The sequence below is a fragment of the Populus euphratica genome, unplaced genomic scaffold (assembly GCF_000495115.2).
Source record: "Populus euphratica unplaced genomic scaffold, PopEup_1.0 scaffold4.1, whole genome shotgun sequence".
Classification (NCBI taxonomy): domain Eukaryota; kingdom Viridiplantae; phylum Streptophyta; class Magnoliopsida; order Malpighiales; family Salicaceae; genus Populus; species Populus euphratica.
In genome coordinates, this window is record NW_011499859.1 from 1,220,088 (window position 1) to 1,238,505 (window position 18,418).

Sequence of the window (18,418 nt, forward strand, 5' to 3'; positions counted from 1 at the left end):
TGACAGGGTGTGCCATGATAAATTAACTAGAGGTAAATAAGCAACATGGAGGCAAATAGAAGTTCCATGATTAGCAATGAGGTGGAATGCATTAATGATCAAATTTCACATTGCCAGTAATTCGTAGCTAAGGAATCTTGTCACTCGCCTCTCAACACGAAATGATTTATTCTAACAATTATGTCCATCCCACTCTTTATTAGGGACCTAGATCCCAGAAGAGAGATGCTAAAACAAAAAACATTCATCAGTTCACTCCATAGATCCACTTCTCAGCATTGCTAGTGTAGCTAACCACTTCCTCTGGTTTGAACCATAAGTTAATCTCATCCTTGGCGGTCTCGGGTCCATCACTTCCGTGAATGACATTTCTACATGAAACAAACCAGGGGAAGATTAGCCTATGCAAATCAATTACAGGCTAAAAAACATGAAACACAAACTATCATGCAGGCTTCCAGGTCCCATAATACTTCACAGTCAGTTACCCGATAAATAAAGACACAACAGCACTAATATTACACAAGGTCAATCGAGTTGCAAGGTAATACTGTACAATCACGAGCTCCATGTAAAATATCATAAGATCCAGAAAACTAGATGTTTGAACTAAATTCAGTTACCCTCCAATAGCAACGGCTAGATCACCCCTGATAGTCCCTGGTTCTGATTTCTGAGGATCCGTTGCTCCAATAAGTTTCCTACCATATTTGATCACCCCTTCTCCTTCCCATACCTGCATGAGTTGGATGAGTTCAATTATGTCAAAGAGTAGGCATCAAACATTGAGGTAAAAATCCTGCTTTTCTATTTTCATACCATGGCAACAACAGGTCCAGAGCTAAGGAAGTCACAAAGACCATTAAAGAACGGTCTTTCCTTCAGATCATGATAATGTTTCTGAGCATGTTCCTTAGAAGGAACCACCACTTTAATTGCTACGAGTTTAAAACCTTTTCGCTCAAAACGAGAAATGATTTCAGAAATCTGGAAGAAAAATTCATGTCAGAAAAGCTATACATCAGAAAGTAGTTCCTGCCCAATCAGAACACAGGGAGAAGCAAATGCTACCACCTAGACAGGTAAGACAACAAAATTTTGTTCAAGTTGACTGCATCAGTGCACTCTAAAGAAGGTTGCCAAGGAATAGGGTTTTAAGATGCCAAAATTCAGATGCTTATCTTACCAGCCCTCTCTGCACTCCATCAGGCTTGATGGCAATGAAAGTTTGCTCCATCTGAATAGAGAATGAAGATTGAACATTAACAGAATGACAAGGAAGGAAGAAAAGACGCACAGTGAGTAGGTGACAGTTAACGACACAGATCAAATCCTCATTAGATTACCTGAGCAGCATGTGCCTCCTGTTCTTGGAGCATATATACTGCAAAAATATGAAGAAAGGAAAGTCAAAATCAAATATTTAAAGAGGGGGAAAACTAATCAATAATATCATGCAAGCAAGAAATATTTCATAAAGCATACTATTATTTGGTGACTTTCGTCCTCAATTATCAATATCTTCAAGAGATATAGACATGATCAGCCTTAAACACACACTAAGAAAGAAATTTTTTACATTGTTTAGGTGAATTTTAGTTGTGAGATAGGCAAGGATATGAAAATGTAAGGTGTCTACAACTCTAAGTTACTTCTTCCACATTTCCATATTGCTTGACAAGCAATTTTCACAAGAGACAACTTCCCAAATGAAAATGAAGATTTAATGGATGTCATAAAGAAGGGTGGATGGCTGGGTGGTCGTAAGACCACAAGCTCAAACTGGTGAAAGGACAAGCAGAGAATGTATGATAGCACCAACATATTCATGCATTTTGGAAGTCAGCTGGAATGTCAGGGGAAATTTAGGGAAGCAATCAATTCCCATGCCTAACATTTCAACTGTTACCATGCTTAAGCCTAAGCACAGAGTGATTACTCTAGAAGAGGTCCTGAAAGTCACTGTGCTAAAAAACCTTGAGCAAGGAACAAGGCTTCTCTTCCTTTATGCATTTCTATGCTGAAGACTCTTTTCCTTTTTTCACGTGAAATATGGAAGAGCTAACACAATGCTTTTGTAGGAAGAAAATAAGTAAAATTTCAAATAAAAAAAAAAAACATTTTTTCTTTTCTTTTCTTTTTGTATGAGTAAATCCAGGAGAAAATGTTTATGATGATGTGCCAAAATACATGCCAAAATTCCAATTGGATCGAAAAGACATGCAAAATCCATATTAAACCACAAAATAAAGAGGCCAAAAGCACAGTATTTTTGGTCCAAACCTGCGGCAGGAAATGCAAGAGCCCCTGAAATCCATTGCCTAGCCGAATTTGAAGAACCAGTCCTTCCATGAGCCGAAGCTATGAAAGGCAACTTCCCACTGAATGAAACTGCTGCTGTGACAGCTCTCCCTTCTACAAATAAGACAACTCATAAGGGGTCAGAAAAAAAACTTTTCCAATCCTGCTCACATTAAATTTTTCTACTGCACATGTAGCATACATTCGTGTTTGTGGGATGAGAAAAGTTCAGCAAAAACGCAAGAAAAGAATCGCCTTTAACGCCATTAACACATGCTTAATGTCCTATTTGACAAGTCAGCGAGGAGCAAAATAGAAAATCTTGTTGCTGATGTTTACAGTGACTAAGCAGAAGCAGATTAGAGATTAAAAGATTTCCACCACGAAATTAAATTAGAGCCAAAGTGACTATATAATATCAAGATATTTCTGTTTTTTTCTTTTCCTTATGCTCACCAAAATCATAATTCCAATCACAGTATTAATACATTAAACCCTGCTTCATAAGCCTAAATACGAAAAAAAGAAAAAGAAAAATTAACCTCAATCAAAAGAATTACACCATCTCTAATACGCTTGCGTACACATGTTAATTAACAACTCAAAAAAGATAGACAATCACATAAACAGAAGCATTTCAGTAAATAAAAAATCGTAACATTCGGATTTAAACATTTCAGTAATTCAAAAAACTAATCAAGTATATTTAAGAACAACAGCAATAATAACAAAATGTAAACAACAGGTAAATAAAAACAGAAGCAGAGTAATAGAATTTTAAAAGAACTAAAAGATAATGGATTATATTACCAGAGTAAAAGCGAGAGCTTTTAGAGGCTGAAGAGAGGAGAGACTGTGCAGCTCTAGAAGCAGATCTCCATATCTTAGGGCTCATTTTTATTCATATCCTTTTCGTGAGCTTAGCAAAATGGAGATGCAGAGAGAGAGAGATGATATGAAAGTGCGAAGAGAGGGAGTGAAAGAGCTGTGGTGTTATAGAAGACAGCTGGGAAGAGAGGATCCATCATATGCAGTAACTAACTAACGGTTAGGATATTTAGATTTTTTTTTTTCCAAGGTGATTTTTTTTTTATACGTATAAAACTTTAAACCTGGAACTGCCAGGCCACAACGTGGGTGCCAGTTCAAACTTTTTGCTTTTTGATCTTCAAACCTTAGCAGGTGTCGCAATGTGATCCACGAGTATGCTGCGTTGTGCTGTCCCAATTGGAAAAAACGAGGAGAGAATTGATGTGAAAAAGATTTCTAAAAAGTGAGTCATGATTACAGTTTTGCTATAATTATATAATGATAAAATACTTTATTTTATTGGTACGTTCCTAAAAAGATTGGTGTTAAGTGATAATTACAACTTTTAAAATGTTTGCAATGTTCTTCTTTACTTTTTTCCAAATGATGTGCAATGCATAGTTATATTACAATCAAGGCGTGAAAAAGTACTGAACTTTATCCTCGGCTATACTTATATATTATATTTATAATAATATATACTAAAATACTCTGAGCTATCTTATTTTTTCTTTATTTTTTTTTGTTTTTTTACTGTTTTTGTTTTTTGTTTTTTTCTTTGTGTTTTTCTCTTTTAATAATTTTTTTAATTTAATTTTTTAATGTTAAATTTTTTATATGATTATCAGATTTTCATTATACAAATTATTTTTTAAACTTTTTTTCTCTTTAATTAATTTTTTTATTTAGTTTAGTTTGTTAATATTAAATTTTTTTCTATTTAATTATCAGATTTTCATGACATGTATCCCGAGCTTAATAGATTAACCTGGTTTGACGGTTTAACACAGTTAACCCGTCAATTTTATTTTTTCTATTTAGTTATTAAACTTTCATAACTCGAATTCCAGGTTTGACGGGTTAACCCAATTAATTTATATTTTTTTATTAGTGTTTTATCTTTTTGTTAGTTTTTTTATTAATTTATTATATTTTTATGATATAACCTTGTAGTTAGACCCACATCTAAGGATCTAGTGTTGCAGTCAAATTTATTTAAACTTAAGTTATGTAAGTTTAATATTATTATAAATATTATTTTTAGATTAGGTGTTGCATTCAAACTTAAAATTCTTAAATATAATTTTATAAAAAAATTAACTCATAGCATCATACAAGTAATGTAAAAAATATACTAAAAATATTTAGTGTTTCACTGTAGACGACTATAAACTCAATTATGAGTTGTTATATTATAGATAGAGCCAAATGAGCCACTAAAATGTGATGACTTCAATATATGCACCAGTACAGTTGTTTTGCCCATCCTTTCCAGTACGTGGAATTGTTTTGGTGTCAAATTATGTCCTTCAAGGCTTAATTTTTTATATTAATAATATTAATTTTATTTTACAAAATCATTATCAAACACATGCAAAAAATTCCCATCACATCATTGGTTCCCCATACATAGCCAACAAAGAAAACTATCTAGTATAATAGTAAAAGAGAAAAAAAATCAATGTAAAATAACCAAATTAAAAAAAAAGAGAGAGATTAAAAAAAAAGGTTGAATCCCTCTTTACCCATGCAATTTAGCCCTTGATGTTTGCAAGGAAAAGGAGCTTAATACTTGTCTAATGTTCAAATTCAATCCTCATTGCTTTATTTTAATTCAATTCAATTCAATTTTATTTTTAAATGGGGCATCAATCGAGAGTTGATTTTCTTTCTTGACACAGCGAGTAGCCAGTACAAAGCTAAATGAAACAAATAATCAAGTTTAATCCTAAACTAATCTAATAAAAAAGGATTAAATAAAAAATAATAATGATTAAATAACAGAAAGAAAAAAAAGACTCGAAAGAGAAAACAATGTCTGTGGATATATTTCCTTTAACAAATAACCGAACAACAACACCACAATGATGTACTAAGCAAGTTTAGTTTTTTACATATGTGCGAAAAAGAGAGGAAGCTCTTTTTTGCTTTTCTTTTTTGACCTCTATGCTTTAGGTAACAAGAAATGAGCTTCTTTTGGGCCAATGCTCGGCATGCAAGCTTGTCGATGGAGACAAATGGTACCTATTCCCTCCCTTTAACTAGAAACCTTTTTGTAAAAAGAAAGAAAAAAGAGAGAACAATATTTTGCTTTATGATTTTAGCCATTAAGTTTGTGCCCTAAAAAGTAGTTTGATGCTTTTAAACAAACCGCACAAAACGTAATGGCTATATGAAACTCTAGTCCCATTATATTGTCCTCATCTTTTAATGTTTTTCTAGCTTAGAACGCCAAAACTTTATTTCTTTTTCTTTTTATAATCTCCTGCACATGATATAATTGATCCTCTTCGCCAGCTTGTTAGAGATGTCTGGCTACCGGCAGGAGAATTTGGAAATTCCCGGCACTACATATAGAAAATAACATTTTCATTTTGATTTAACTCGTTTAAGTTTTGACAAGTTCTACGAGCATTGAGGATTTTGTATATGCTCTACATTTCAATTTCAATTTCAATTTTCCAACTTTCTGGTTAAACAATGACGACTCCAGTGTTCCTGTATAGAGGGCCAACCTGTAAGCACGCTGGTGATGCCAGTGGTGCTTTCATAACATTATTAGAATTGTTGCAAGTGCCCGCCTAGCGTGGCTGGATATCGAGGTTGAAAAATTAATACTTAGCTATTTGATGTAGAATCATTAGAAGATTTGGATAGAATTATATTATTTTAAATTTTAGAATAAGAAACTAGTAGCATTCTTTTGCATGGTTTGGATATGTTTTAAAAATATTAATGGATTCCTAACTAATAATTTATCTATAATTTAAAATAAAAATTTATGATTATAAATAAATTTGATATCTCAAATTTATTATAGGCTCACATATCAAAATAAAATCTTATAAAAAGAATTTATGTAGATTATCTAGGAGAGTTTACTTATTTTAAAAGATAAAATCATTTTTTACAACTTGTATATTATAAGTGAAAAGTACTTTCAATTAAAATTGATAAATATTTTAAATAAATTGAGAATTTTCTGGTCAACTTCTGATATTTAAATATCAATCTAGTTATAAGTTTAGTAATTATACCAGAATATTGATTATTAATTTTTTTTAAAAAAAAATTAGAATTGTTGAAATATTACTCAAATCTTTAAGAAAGTTTTCAAACTTATTGTAAATTAAAAAAAAAATGCAACAAAAAAAATCTACACCAACGCTACTTTATTCATTTTTATTTTATGAATAAAATGCAATTTTTTTTTGTAAGGATTATACCATATGCAACAAGTATAATTTTTTTTTAAGACCATGTTTAGCAAAAATCTATTTTTTTAAAAAACTAAAATTATTAAAATAGGTTTAGGGAATGTTTATCAAACATATCTTTAAGCCAAAGAAAACTTTTAATAAAAACATTGCCAACAAATAGAATCTTAACTTTTAACCTGATTTTAATCTGACCATAATGATCCAAAACTTTTGATTTAACCATAAATCGTATCAAAATTCATTGGTTTGATCTAAAAACAAACCAAAACCAAAACTATAATCCAAAAACTTAAAAAAACACATAAACTCAAACTTTTTATCAAAACGGATCAAAATCTAGAAAAATAAAAAACATGAAAAACACTCAAGAACATTCAACATGAACTCAATAACATAGATTTAAAATCAAATCAGATATGTATAAATCAAGAACACAAACATGAAAGAAATCATACAATGATCAATAATTTAGCATTCATGCATTTTGATTATCACTCATAGGCCATGATTTTATCATAACATATTTCAATTTAAAACTAAAATCCTAAAATCAAAATCTACTAAAAATAAGTTATTGATACAAATAAACCCTAGATTAATGAAAGTCACATGAAAGATTATATATAAAGAATTAAATTAAAATTAATTCAAATAATGAAGTTAAGATAATATTTTTTAAAAAAACATAAAAAATATTATTTTAAAACCTAAAAAATCCCCTGAGAACTAGCCATCGTCAAATTTAGAATTGACATTTTTTACCTCTAATATATATTTTCAAAATTCCCTAACCAAGCAAATTTATTTCAAAATTCCCAATTACCACTGCCAACCCCAGATTCCTCCCCATGAATACATGACACCCTACACCACATCCAATTTATTTCCAAATTCCATCTAAAGTTTTCCAAGTACAAGTTCCCACTTTAGCGCCCACACTTTCAAGTTTCAACATCTCAACCCAACTATACAATTTCATTTTAATTGTCTTTCCTCGAAGCCCACAAGGCAAATAATTCACGTAAATAAATCCTAGAATCTTTTTTAAGCACATTATTTACATTTATTTAGTAGGTAAACACACATTTCAAAAAATTTAGCCTAAAATTATCACCCCCTCCTTTTTGCTCGTTATTGGCCGAAACCAAGGAGACTAGTTTTCTCCCTGGTTTGTTTTAATTTTTTTGTCATGTTTTTAAAACTAGTCATCACTTAGACCATATCTCCTACACAAATCCTTACAATGCATCCATTTTCCTCAATTTGAGTGTGAACCCTAGAATAAGAAATGTGGGGTTCTTTGTAATTGTTCATAATAAACTTTCAAAACAAAGAAAAGAGTAAAGAAACACTATACTAACCAAGTTTTGAATTCAATTCAAAATGTTCTTACGGGTTTCACAAATTATGTTTTCCTTTTACTGATGATTTTTTTTTTTTTTGTGATTCGCTTGTAAGTTCAAGTAGTTTTGCCTCGTGGTCCTGGCTGGTGCTCCAATGCCTAAAAGAACTGAGTTCAAAGTTTTCATTTATGATACTTTGGAAAAGAAAGAAAAGCTTCATTCTACTAATTCACTAGAAAACCTTTTTTCCCTCATCAAAGAGTGAAGATCTCTTTCAAATTTCATCTTAATGACAGATTGATTCCTTAAACAAGGAGCACAGTACCTCTGAAAGACACAGCGCAAGTGACCAGCAGGCATTCACTACTAGTGTTTAGCTCAAGGTTGAAACCCCAAATTGTTTCAAATTAAAAAAAAAAAAAAATCCTCAGAGAACATGTGGTCGGTTGGCATATTACTGCAGTTCAATTATACTTTTCAATTTTTTTTTAAACTTTAAATTAATATTTTTTAATAATTTTAATATTTTTTTAAAAAAAACTTTAAAAAACAAAATTCAATGTTCTCTCAGACAAGCTTTACATGATGTCTGTAGCTGCTGGATATTCGTGTTTGGTCGGTGCCAGAGAATTCGAGATTTTTCCAAGCTTGGAATCTTCGAGCTTCAAAATGTTGACATTTATGAAACAAGGACCATTTACCATTCTCAAAATGCAGGAATAGCAACTTCATGTTAGTAGAAGTTAAATATAACTCTGACAGGAACAGTTGGTACTGACATTAACTAGTATTCGATTAAATTGTCAATTTTTCTGTACACGAACCGCTTTTATCTCTCCCTCCTGCAGCAAATTGCAATTACAATGACCAGTGATATCATAATCCAGTCTAAAGTTCATGAATCTAAAGCGTAACAGCATATTTTTACAACGAATGAGTTAGTGATATCATAATCCAGTCTAAAGTTCATGAATCTAAAGCGTAACAGAATATTTTTACAACGAATGAGTTAGTGATATCATAATCCAGTCTAAAGTTCATGAATCTAAAGCGTAACAGCATATTTTTGCAATGCACAGAGCTTACTGTTAAAAACAAGCATATTTTACACATCCCTGGAGCCATTCGGAACTTTTGTCTCAGAACCCGACTTGATGTCAGTCTGCAACACCTTCAGCCATGAATCCACCTGAGGAAGGAGGGGAGGACATGAAACATCAACTTAAAATATATTGATACTTGTGGAAATAACAAGAGAGCTCTCTTAATATGTAAAACTCTGGCGTTAAAATGGAAAAGAATGGTTTTCTAATAGATGGTTTTCAAAAACATTAACCGGTGCTGTGTTTATCATCTGAATCTATTTGGTGTCATCTCTGAATAAATTGTTATGCAAGGGAAATTTCAAAGCACTTTCAAGTGAGCAATATTTTCAATGATAACCATGAGCACATGAAGGCACACAACAGGATGCAACAAACGTAAGCAGGAAGCTCAGTTGTAGGCCATTCTTATTTTATCATGCCTCCCTAAAATTGTTTATCACTCAATTATCAAACAAATTAGAAATTACAAGGCATCAAATGAAACACTAACGAGCTTGTATTGATAGAAGGTTCTTATGCAGACAAAGATTTAATTTCACCTTAATCACCCCCTATCAATCAAGGGAAAAAACATAGGGCCATACCAAAAAATTGTACAAAAGGAAAGTCAACGTATCCTTGGAAAGGATGCAGTAGATCAAGCAACGATAACATATTTATGTGGGTGTGGATGTGTGTGCATATGTATGCCCCCATTTGCATATGTTTACAGAAGTATTCGTTTAATTTGATTAGAAAATCGAATACATTGGCACCTATCAACTGCATTGAATACTGTGAAGCGTACGAACAATAATGGAATTACCTGTACTTCAGAAATGCTTGAGCATTCATATCGCAGCCCTTGACGAGTTAAGATATAAAAGGAATGCCATGTCTGATCAGATTCTCGCGTAAGGCTTGGGAGAGAACCTACTTCAACAATATCTGATAATAGAGTGGAATCTTGAGGACTCAAATCTGCATAAATTTCTTTTCAATCAACAAGAAATTTGAATGCAGATTCAAATAACAAAATCAGATTGCAACTTAAGTAATATTTGAAACCCAAAGAAAAAAAATGTAGTAGCAGCATCATCAACACAAGTGGAGCAGGTAAAAGCCGAGAACTTCAAATTTTCTGTTGAACATGTTTTCCCTGGATATAGGAGGGTCTCCCATTCTAATGCATCACCATTTATTGGCAGAAAAAGAAAACACAACATCATAGAAAATTACAACATGCTATAAGCTATACGGAAGGGTGGAGAAAGGTGGATATGGAGGATGAGTACTATTGTGATGGTTGTCCTTCCTGATCATACTCGCTGATTTTGAGACATAAATCATCACAGGTGCTCTAAAAACCCACACATGGCTAAAAGCATGGGTGACATTAGGGAGGGAAAAACGAAACCAGTTACCTGTGGACAACAAATAGAAAAAGATGCACGGTCCATTAAGGACAACAAAGCGAGGAAGCCAATCATCTACATCGGCATCATCAAGTGGTGGAGGCTCCCCAGGTAGAGCTGTCCATCTCTGTAAAGGAGGGAGAAAAGAGGTGGAAAAAAGAACCGTTAACTGCTAGGTCCATAAAAAATTGCATTAAAATCCGAAAAGAGAGTGGCGTAAGCAAGTAGGAGAAATTAATTACAGTTCGGATGTACAAATAACCAGAGAACCGAGCAGAGCGCAGAATTTCATCAACATGTTGCAACCTGTACAGAAAAGATTTTGCTGTTGATTTGCATTAACCAAGAGCATTATTCCAACTTATCAGAAACCGAGTATGCTGAATTTCATGTTTTGTCACGTTGAGATATTCAAGAGTTGAATATGAATTATTGTAAATAAACCTTATAAATACGCAACGAATTTTGAAAGGAAGGTCTAAGTTCATTTTATTACTAATTCTTGAAACTGAAACTTTCATACAAAATAGAAGATTGAGAACAATCTCTTGACAATGTTTAGGTCCAAAATTAAATTTAGTCATGGTTTTCCCTAACTGCATCATTTGTTTGTGTTCACTTCTGCTGATCATTGCCAATGATCTAATCAATAGATTTATTATCTGCTGTGCTAAATTGAACACTACAGTTTTCCAGCCTATGATAAAGTAGTCCTTACTGAGCTTTCAAATGAGCTTCCCTCTCTTCTAAGCAAGCAAGTTCTGATCGAAGCGATTCTAACTCTACCACACTTAACTCAACCTGCAAATCAAAATACAATTTCCTGATTAGACACCATAACTTTAAAATAATTTATAAGCATGTCTTAAAGGGTCGTTTGATAAACCTTTTCCTGACCATTGGTGCTAGAACCCCATGACAGCCTTCGCAGGCTAAACAAATTCAGCATGAATGCAGCACTTTGTAGTTTTCTCCCAGACCAGAAATGGCTACTTGACCTATTCTAAATCAGAGGAAGAAACAAAATCGATACAAAGCTCGTGGATCACTCTCTCCTTCGTTTCCTTTTCTTCAAGGAAAAAACAAGTACCTGGATGAATTATCAATTTTTGGCTGTTCAGTAGATGAAGTTATGGTTTGAGGAGTGTCCTCACCAGAGGTTGAGACTTGAAAGTGATCGGGGATAATATTTAACCTCCCAGGACTATCATCAATGAAGCTACGTGTTTATTTGAAGAAGATGATACAAAACCTATGGCAAGAAAAGAAAACAGATCAGAATGAGAGATATGCACTAGATAATTCAACTTGAACAAACGATTAACTTTATAAAGCTCAGCACGTAAAAATCAATCCCTCCAATCAATGGATATTTGAATATGCTTTAAAAGCTTGGAATATATTGCCTAGGGGCAGTACATATATATAATCACACGGGAAACAAAAAACTCAGAGGACACGATCAAACTAAATTTTCAGCAAATCATAAAAATTAATCGGAGAATTCTTGCAATGGATGCATTGCGATGGAAATCTAAAATAAAAGCTGCCAAAACAAACAAACACATAAATCGCCAACCCCATAAGTTCTTCTCCATTAAGCCCTTAGAAAGAAGCCTCATCAACCTCAAATCACCGATAAAAGAAGTGCTTGAGATTTCCCAGATAGCACAAAGCTCCACCAATTTGTACACTAAAATCAACAACTACAAGACACCAGAGGATCAAAAAGAAAAGGCAACCAGCCCGTCAAGTCATACTCAAAGAATCTAATCAAATCTCATAACAACAAAATTCTTTTGAAACAGAAAACGAACTTAATTACATAGCCTTGCTGCCGCTCACATAAAAAGAAAAAAAAAATTCCTTGATCATCAAACAGATAAGATAATAATTTAAGAATAGATGATTAAAGACAAAGTGGACTGCTTTGCTTACCGTATGTATGCCTTTTGTCTGTCGTAGAAAGAGACTTTTTTTGGTTTTCTTTATTACAGAGAAAGAAAGATTAATGGATATCGTTATGTTGTGTTTTGCTTCTTCTTGTTGAGCACACGGAAAGTGGTTTGACCCACCATCGAAATATATATACAACATCGTGACTGTTAGGTATAGTAGTTTTTTTGGTTGTTTGAACTTCATTTTTGCTCTTATATATTCATCAATCCTCTACTTCTGTCCATATATTTCAAAACTCATCAATATTATCTTTCTACTTTTCAAAAATGTATAATGTTAGGCAAAAATCATTAAATAGCCCCTTTCAATTACTTTTTTTTTTTTTTTAAATTATGAGATATTATAGCATGCGAGAGAGAAAAAATGATAGAAAAATAAAATAAGAATATGAACAAAAGTGGACTTTTTATTGGTTATTTAGTAGTGAAGGGTAAAATTTCATAATTATCCTTTTGGGCCTTTCGCTTCGTTGGCTCTTCTTGCTATGGCCACTGGCATTATTGGCCATGGTTCCTATGGCATATGAATTTGGCAGGTTCCTGTGTCCTCCCTTTTTTAAAAAGAAAACGCCCTCCTATTTTCTGTCCTTGTTATCCAAGAATTTCAAATCAGATAGCCCCATGGATAATACATGATTCAAACAGCTACAATAATATAAATATAATTGTTTCCTATTTAGTTTAATATTCTTTTTTTTTTACAGCAGAGGAAGTGATCGAGAGAACGAACAGGTACTAATTGATTAGAAACTGTGCAGTTTGCTTTCAGAGTCTTGTGCACTAGCTTAGATCTAAAACCTAAAATATTGTTATCAATGTTGTTACTCAATTCAAGAAGTATCCAACTAGGATTTTTTTTTTTGGAGTTCTTTTAGGTCTTTTGATTTTATGGAGAGGTGTAAGTTGATTAAAGAACCTGGGAGGAGGACTTTGGCAGTGTTAAACAGGGAATTAATAGTCTGGTGAAGCTGTTGCCAAAGCAGACGAAGAAAAAGTATGACTCCGGGAGGAATGCCTGGATTTAAGAGAAGTGAAATCCTTACAGAAGAAGTTAAATCATTCAAACATCGTGATGCTTACAGAACTTATTCGCGAAAACAGCATTTTGTATTTCGTTTTCGAGTACATGGAACAGAACCTTTATCAAGTCCCTGGACACAGGAAAAACATGTTCTCAGAAGCTGAAGTTAGGAACTTGAGCTGTCAGGTGTTTCAGGGTCTTGCATCAAAAAGTATATTTTCATCGCGACATGAAGCCAGAGAATTTGTTAATTACTAATGACATCGTAAGATTGCTGATTTCGGTCTTGCAAGAGAAATCAATTCGTTGCCACTATATACACAATATGTCTCCACACGCTGGTATCGGGTGCCTGAAGTGATGCTACAATCAGATTTTTATAGTTCTAAGGTTGATGTGGGCTATGGGTGCTATCATGGTCGAGTGATTTACTCTCCGTCCGCTTTTTCCTGGTACTACTGAAGCAAACCAGGTGTACAAAATATGTAGTGTACTAGGCAGTCCGACAACGGGTTCCTGGGCTGAAGGAATTCATTTTGCAAGGACTAATAGCTACCAATTTCCAAAGTTTGATGGTGTCCAGCTTTCTGCGTTTATACCATCTACTAGTGGGGATGCAATCAACCTGATCAGGAAGCTTTGTTCTTGGAATCCTTCAATAGGTCCTCTGCTGAGGAGGCCTTAAAACATCCTTTTTTCAGAAGTTGCTTTTATACTCCGTCTTCTCTTCCTTCAATGCCGCTGCTACCGGAGCAATTCTATCTGCTGGAAGAAGGGAAGAATTACAGCATAAACGTGATAAGAGACATCATGGAGCTTTGTCTAATTCAACGCTCAATTACTATTTTCCTCCCACCAATTATAAGTGGCATGATGTTGAGTACAGTGGTGCATCGTAACTTTGATAGGACCAGCCAGGATGTTCCGAGTTGTGCTAAACAATTGGGATTTGAACCGCAGTATATTAACTCGGGCAGAACTAACTCAGCATCAATTTTGTCATTAAATATTGATTTTTTTTAAAACGCAGTTACGTTGACTAAATATTAATTTTTTTTTCCTCATTCGACCCGCCATAGAGCATGACTGATATATCTATTATCAATTGGGGCCATAATGTCAATGCATGATGGGTCAGTCAGATAACACAATAGTGACAGAAATATATTAGTGGCAAACATTAAGTGATAGGACTATCCATCAAACATTAAGTGAAGGCTCTCTCCTTTCTTTCTGCAGGGCTGGCGGCTTATGGAACACCAAACTATGGCGTCTTCTATCACTCTTAAAATACTCTACTTAGGTCCAACTTTCTTGGTCAAAACAACTGCTTCAATCATCCTCATAAACCATACTCTTGATCCCCAAAGATCATAGGCTGAAACTTAAAACATGTGCCAAACTTGACCTTTTCGAGATCCTGGGAGGCAGGGAACTCTGTAATGAAGAAAAAGGTGTGCAACAAGAACTAAAGAGAAACATTGAAGAATAAGCATCATCAACTGCTGGTAGAGAAGAAAATTCAGGTAGCTTGGAAAAATCAAGCGTGCCGGATGATGCTTTTGAAAAAGCTGATGGGATTAACAGGGGGTTTTCCTGGTGGAGGGAAGGGGTTGAAAAGATTCATTGAGGAAAACCCACCTCCAAAGAAACAATCAGTTCCGAAGCTTACAATCACAAGCAGGCCAAAACCACCAGAACTGCCACTGCTGTTGCCTGGTATGACTGCCATTGTGAAGAACCCGAATAACCCATTTTACATGTACACTGGCATTGTTCAGCGAATCACTGACGGAAAGGCTGGAGTTATCTTTGAAGGAGGAAACTGGGATAAGCTAGTTACTTTCCGCCTGGAAGAGCTAGTTACTATCCGCCTGGAAGAGCTGGAACGTAGGGAGAAGGGCCCTCCAGGAAAAAATCCCGGGTCCGCAATAATCGAAGCATTCTATGAAACTGAATCACAATCATCTTCCTAGTTACATTTTCCTGTTACAAATAGTGTTTGCTCAAATCCTTTGAATATGTATCAATTCCAGTTCAGGCAGCAATAAACTCCATTTTGTAAAAATCTCACACCATCAAACTATCAATAATAAACAAACCATGTGTGAGCCAAGAAAACCTCAATTATTTATAAAAATATCACACCATCAAAGTATCAATAATCAACAAACCATGTGTGAGCCAAGAAACCCTCCATTATTTGTAAAAATCTCACCACCGTCAAAGTATCAATAATCAACAAACCATGTGTGAGCCAAGAAAACCTCAATTACATTGAAAATTGAATTAGTGATTGTGTTTCAATGAACTCCATACAAAGCAATGGTATTGGTTGAAATGAACTCTTGTATTTGAAAACTAAAAGAGCAAAAACGAATGTTGCAGCTCCCTTTTCAGAGCTCCAAGAGAAGCTCAGATACATCCACCCAACTGCCAAAGGATTGCATAAAGAGGTAAATTAGTAGCCAGCAACTGAAAGAATGAGAAGCAAGAAAAATATATCATGCTTGTGAAGTGAATTGGGCGTGTCTTGTTCAATGCATGCTATGCATGACTTACGAGCTGTTGGATTACCTAACAATTCATTTGTTTAACAACCCAGAAGAGACCCACAAAACAATCTGTTTTATTGCGTCAAATGCAAGGAGAAAACATGAAATCAGAATATAAACAAACTCTAACGTTACCCTTTCAATATATTAGGTTTCATAACCAAGCTTAGAAGATTAAAAAAAAAAATCAAAATCAAAATCAAAATGCTCGAGATATCAGAAGCAAAATCTATGACAATTTGTTTACTACTTGACGCATAACAACAAATTTCAATTTCAATGCCTCTTCTTGCACTTGCACCAAACTAGAAACCTATTTACCACCAAGGCTAAATAATTAGCACCCAGCAGTAGCATAATTCAGTGTTTCATTAGTAATCAGATCACCATATTGAGAATGCAGGTGAGCTTATTGCGTAAACAACACGTAAAAAAATATTTTAACATACCAAGATCGCCTCAATCTCCTCATTCGAAACTGGAGTTCGCTTGGGCTGAAGAGAAGCTTTCCCTCCAACAGAAGTTGAAGCCTTGAAGTTAGAAAAGAAAGCTTGATAAGCACTCCCAAATCTCAATGCTTCTTCCGGCTGCGACCCATTACCTAACAATCAATTTCCTCAACACTCAGTATGTAGCAGCCTTCGGAGACAGTTCAGTTCATATTTCCTAAAGCATATATTATAAGTTAACGAAAATTGCATATTTTATACTACATGATCGCAAATAAACATGCAGCAATGGATCTCGACTAATACTAATTATAGCGAAAATAATCACAATCATTCGATTTATGGGACCTACAGTTCAATGGATGGTGTAATGGTATGTGTTGCTACTGCCGAAACAATTTTTAACAACAGATCACATCAAGCAACAAAAAAAGAAGCAATAAGGTGAAATCAAAGATTAATAAAAGACGAGTGAACCAGAGGATTTGGTGGAGTGTCTTTGAGGGAATTTGATGCGAGGGATTCTCTTCAAAGCTTGTGCTCCTCCCATCGCTCTCTTCTTTTTTCTCTATGTTAATTGAAACGACGCGAAGGAGAGTCTTCTTCTGGTGCAATTGACGGCGATGTTAGCGTTTTTTGTCAAAGAATAGCTGGGCTTGCGTGTTTCTTCTTTTACATTTGAATGTTTTCATGTGCAATCTGTGCCGTTGATCTTTCTAATATTGGTCCCACTTGCGTAGGGATCGGTTAGCTCTTTGGGACCGGGCTGTGTTCGGGTCTCGCCGACTGGGTTGGTGCGGTCCACTTTTCTGGTTTTTTTCCCCTTAATATTTATAATAATATACTGTAAATATATCTTTTTGGAGCTAATATTTATATGCTATTATATAGTGTTTATTTAATTGTATAAAAAAGATATTGTGCATATTTAAAATTTTTATGTTCTTAATTAAAAAAAACTAAAGTATTATTTGTTACATCGTTCAGGAAGGTGTTTTTTGCACTTTAATTCTTGTAAATTTTAAATTCTATGTTTCAATTATAAAATTTTATTTTTATTATATTTTAGTAAGAGAGAGTGAACATAAAAAGCTTTTGACTAACAACATTCTAGCTAAAAAAAACACAAATATATTATTACTGGTTCATCTTGAAGGGATAAATTTAATAATTATATTATTATTAGTTGATCTTAAAGAGATAAATTTAATTGAGGTGGTTTGAACCTTAAATCTAGTTGATAAAAGCATAGCGGAAACCAAAAAAAGTGTTTTGATTTACCGTTAAAAACACTAACTTTAATATCAATAAGTTTGTTTTAAAGAGATGAATTCAATAAAAATGATTTAAACCGAAAAAGGTATGTTAGAATTTAAAAGGTTGATTTGGTGTGCGCACGTGCGTGTACAGAATCCATGCCATGTATATTTATTTTAGAAAAACAATTTATGACTCATTTACATGTGTAATGCATTGCGTTAATAATTAGACTCTTAATCTTTGACTTAATACTCTTACTCTCTGACTTAAAAACATTTTACTACATAATTTGAGTATAGTTTGTTGTTAAAATATGTTTTGTTATATTAGACTAGTGAGCAAAAATATTTAGTTTATTATAATAAAAGCATACAAAACATAAAAGATTATTCAAGGTAGGTTTATAATGTATGCAATTTTAAATCTATAAACATGTAAGAAAAAAAAATTCAAGACAATCATGTTTTTAACATAAATATAATAAAAATAATAATAGCATGTATACTAAGCATATAATAAAACCTGTAATATTTACAAGTTCAAAGTCCTAGCACGTATATTAATAATATAAATAACAATGCTTAAATTAAAATAAAAAATGACACTTATTTATTAAAGTACTTTAAATAAATGAAATTCTTGTTGTTGTTAATGATGAATTTTTTATCCTTGAAGCTTTATTACTCATAACTTGTGTATCTACGATGTTTGCAATATGCTTCACATGATTCTAAAAAAAAATCAAACCTTAAAAGACAATGAAACCAATAAAAATGAGGTG

The 18,418-nt window shown here is 33.4% G+C and overlaps 2 protein-coding genes and 1 pseudogene across 2 annotated transcripts; 1 reads left to right on the top strand and 2 right to left on the bottom strand.

The window, feature by feature from the left end:
* Nucleotides 1–62: 62 nt before the first annotated feature.
* On the bottom strand, nt 63–3,328 carry LOC105124260 (nucleoside diphosphate kinase 3-like). Its single transcript, XM_011024199.1, has 7 exons — nt 3,112–3,328; nt 2,284–2,415; nt 1,347–1,384; nt 1,187–1,237; nt 820–987; nt 624–736; nt 63–371 (listed from the first exon to the last, which is right to left on the bottom strand). The coding sequence occupies exons 1-7, from the start codon at nt 3,194–3,196 to the stop codon at nt 248–250; spliced, it is 711 nt and encodes a 236-aa protein (XP_011022501.1). The 5' UTR covers nt 3,197–3,328; the 3' UTR covers nt 63–247.
* Nucleotides 3,329–8,822: 5,494 nt separating this feature from the next.
* LOC105124428 (uncharacterized) lies at nt 8,823–11,621 on the bottom strand (the record flags this gene model as incomplete). The annotated part of the gene is made up of 7 exons (XM_011024449.1): nt 8,823–9,083; nt 9,806–9,960; nt 10,404–10,521; nt 10,637–10,700; nt 11,113–11,195; nt 11,281–11,392; nt 11,485–11,621. Coding segments are annotated over 7 exons (753 nt in total), but the record flags the coding sequence as incomplete, so codon positions are not given.
* Nucleotides 11,622–13,478: 1,857 nt separating this feature from the next.
* On the top strand, nt 13,479–15,438 carry LOC105124429 (uncharacterized; annotated as a pseudogene).
* The last annotated feature ends 2,980 nt before the right edge of the window (nt 15,439–18,418 follow it).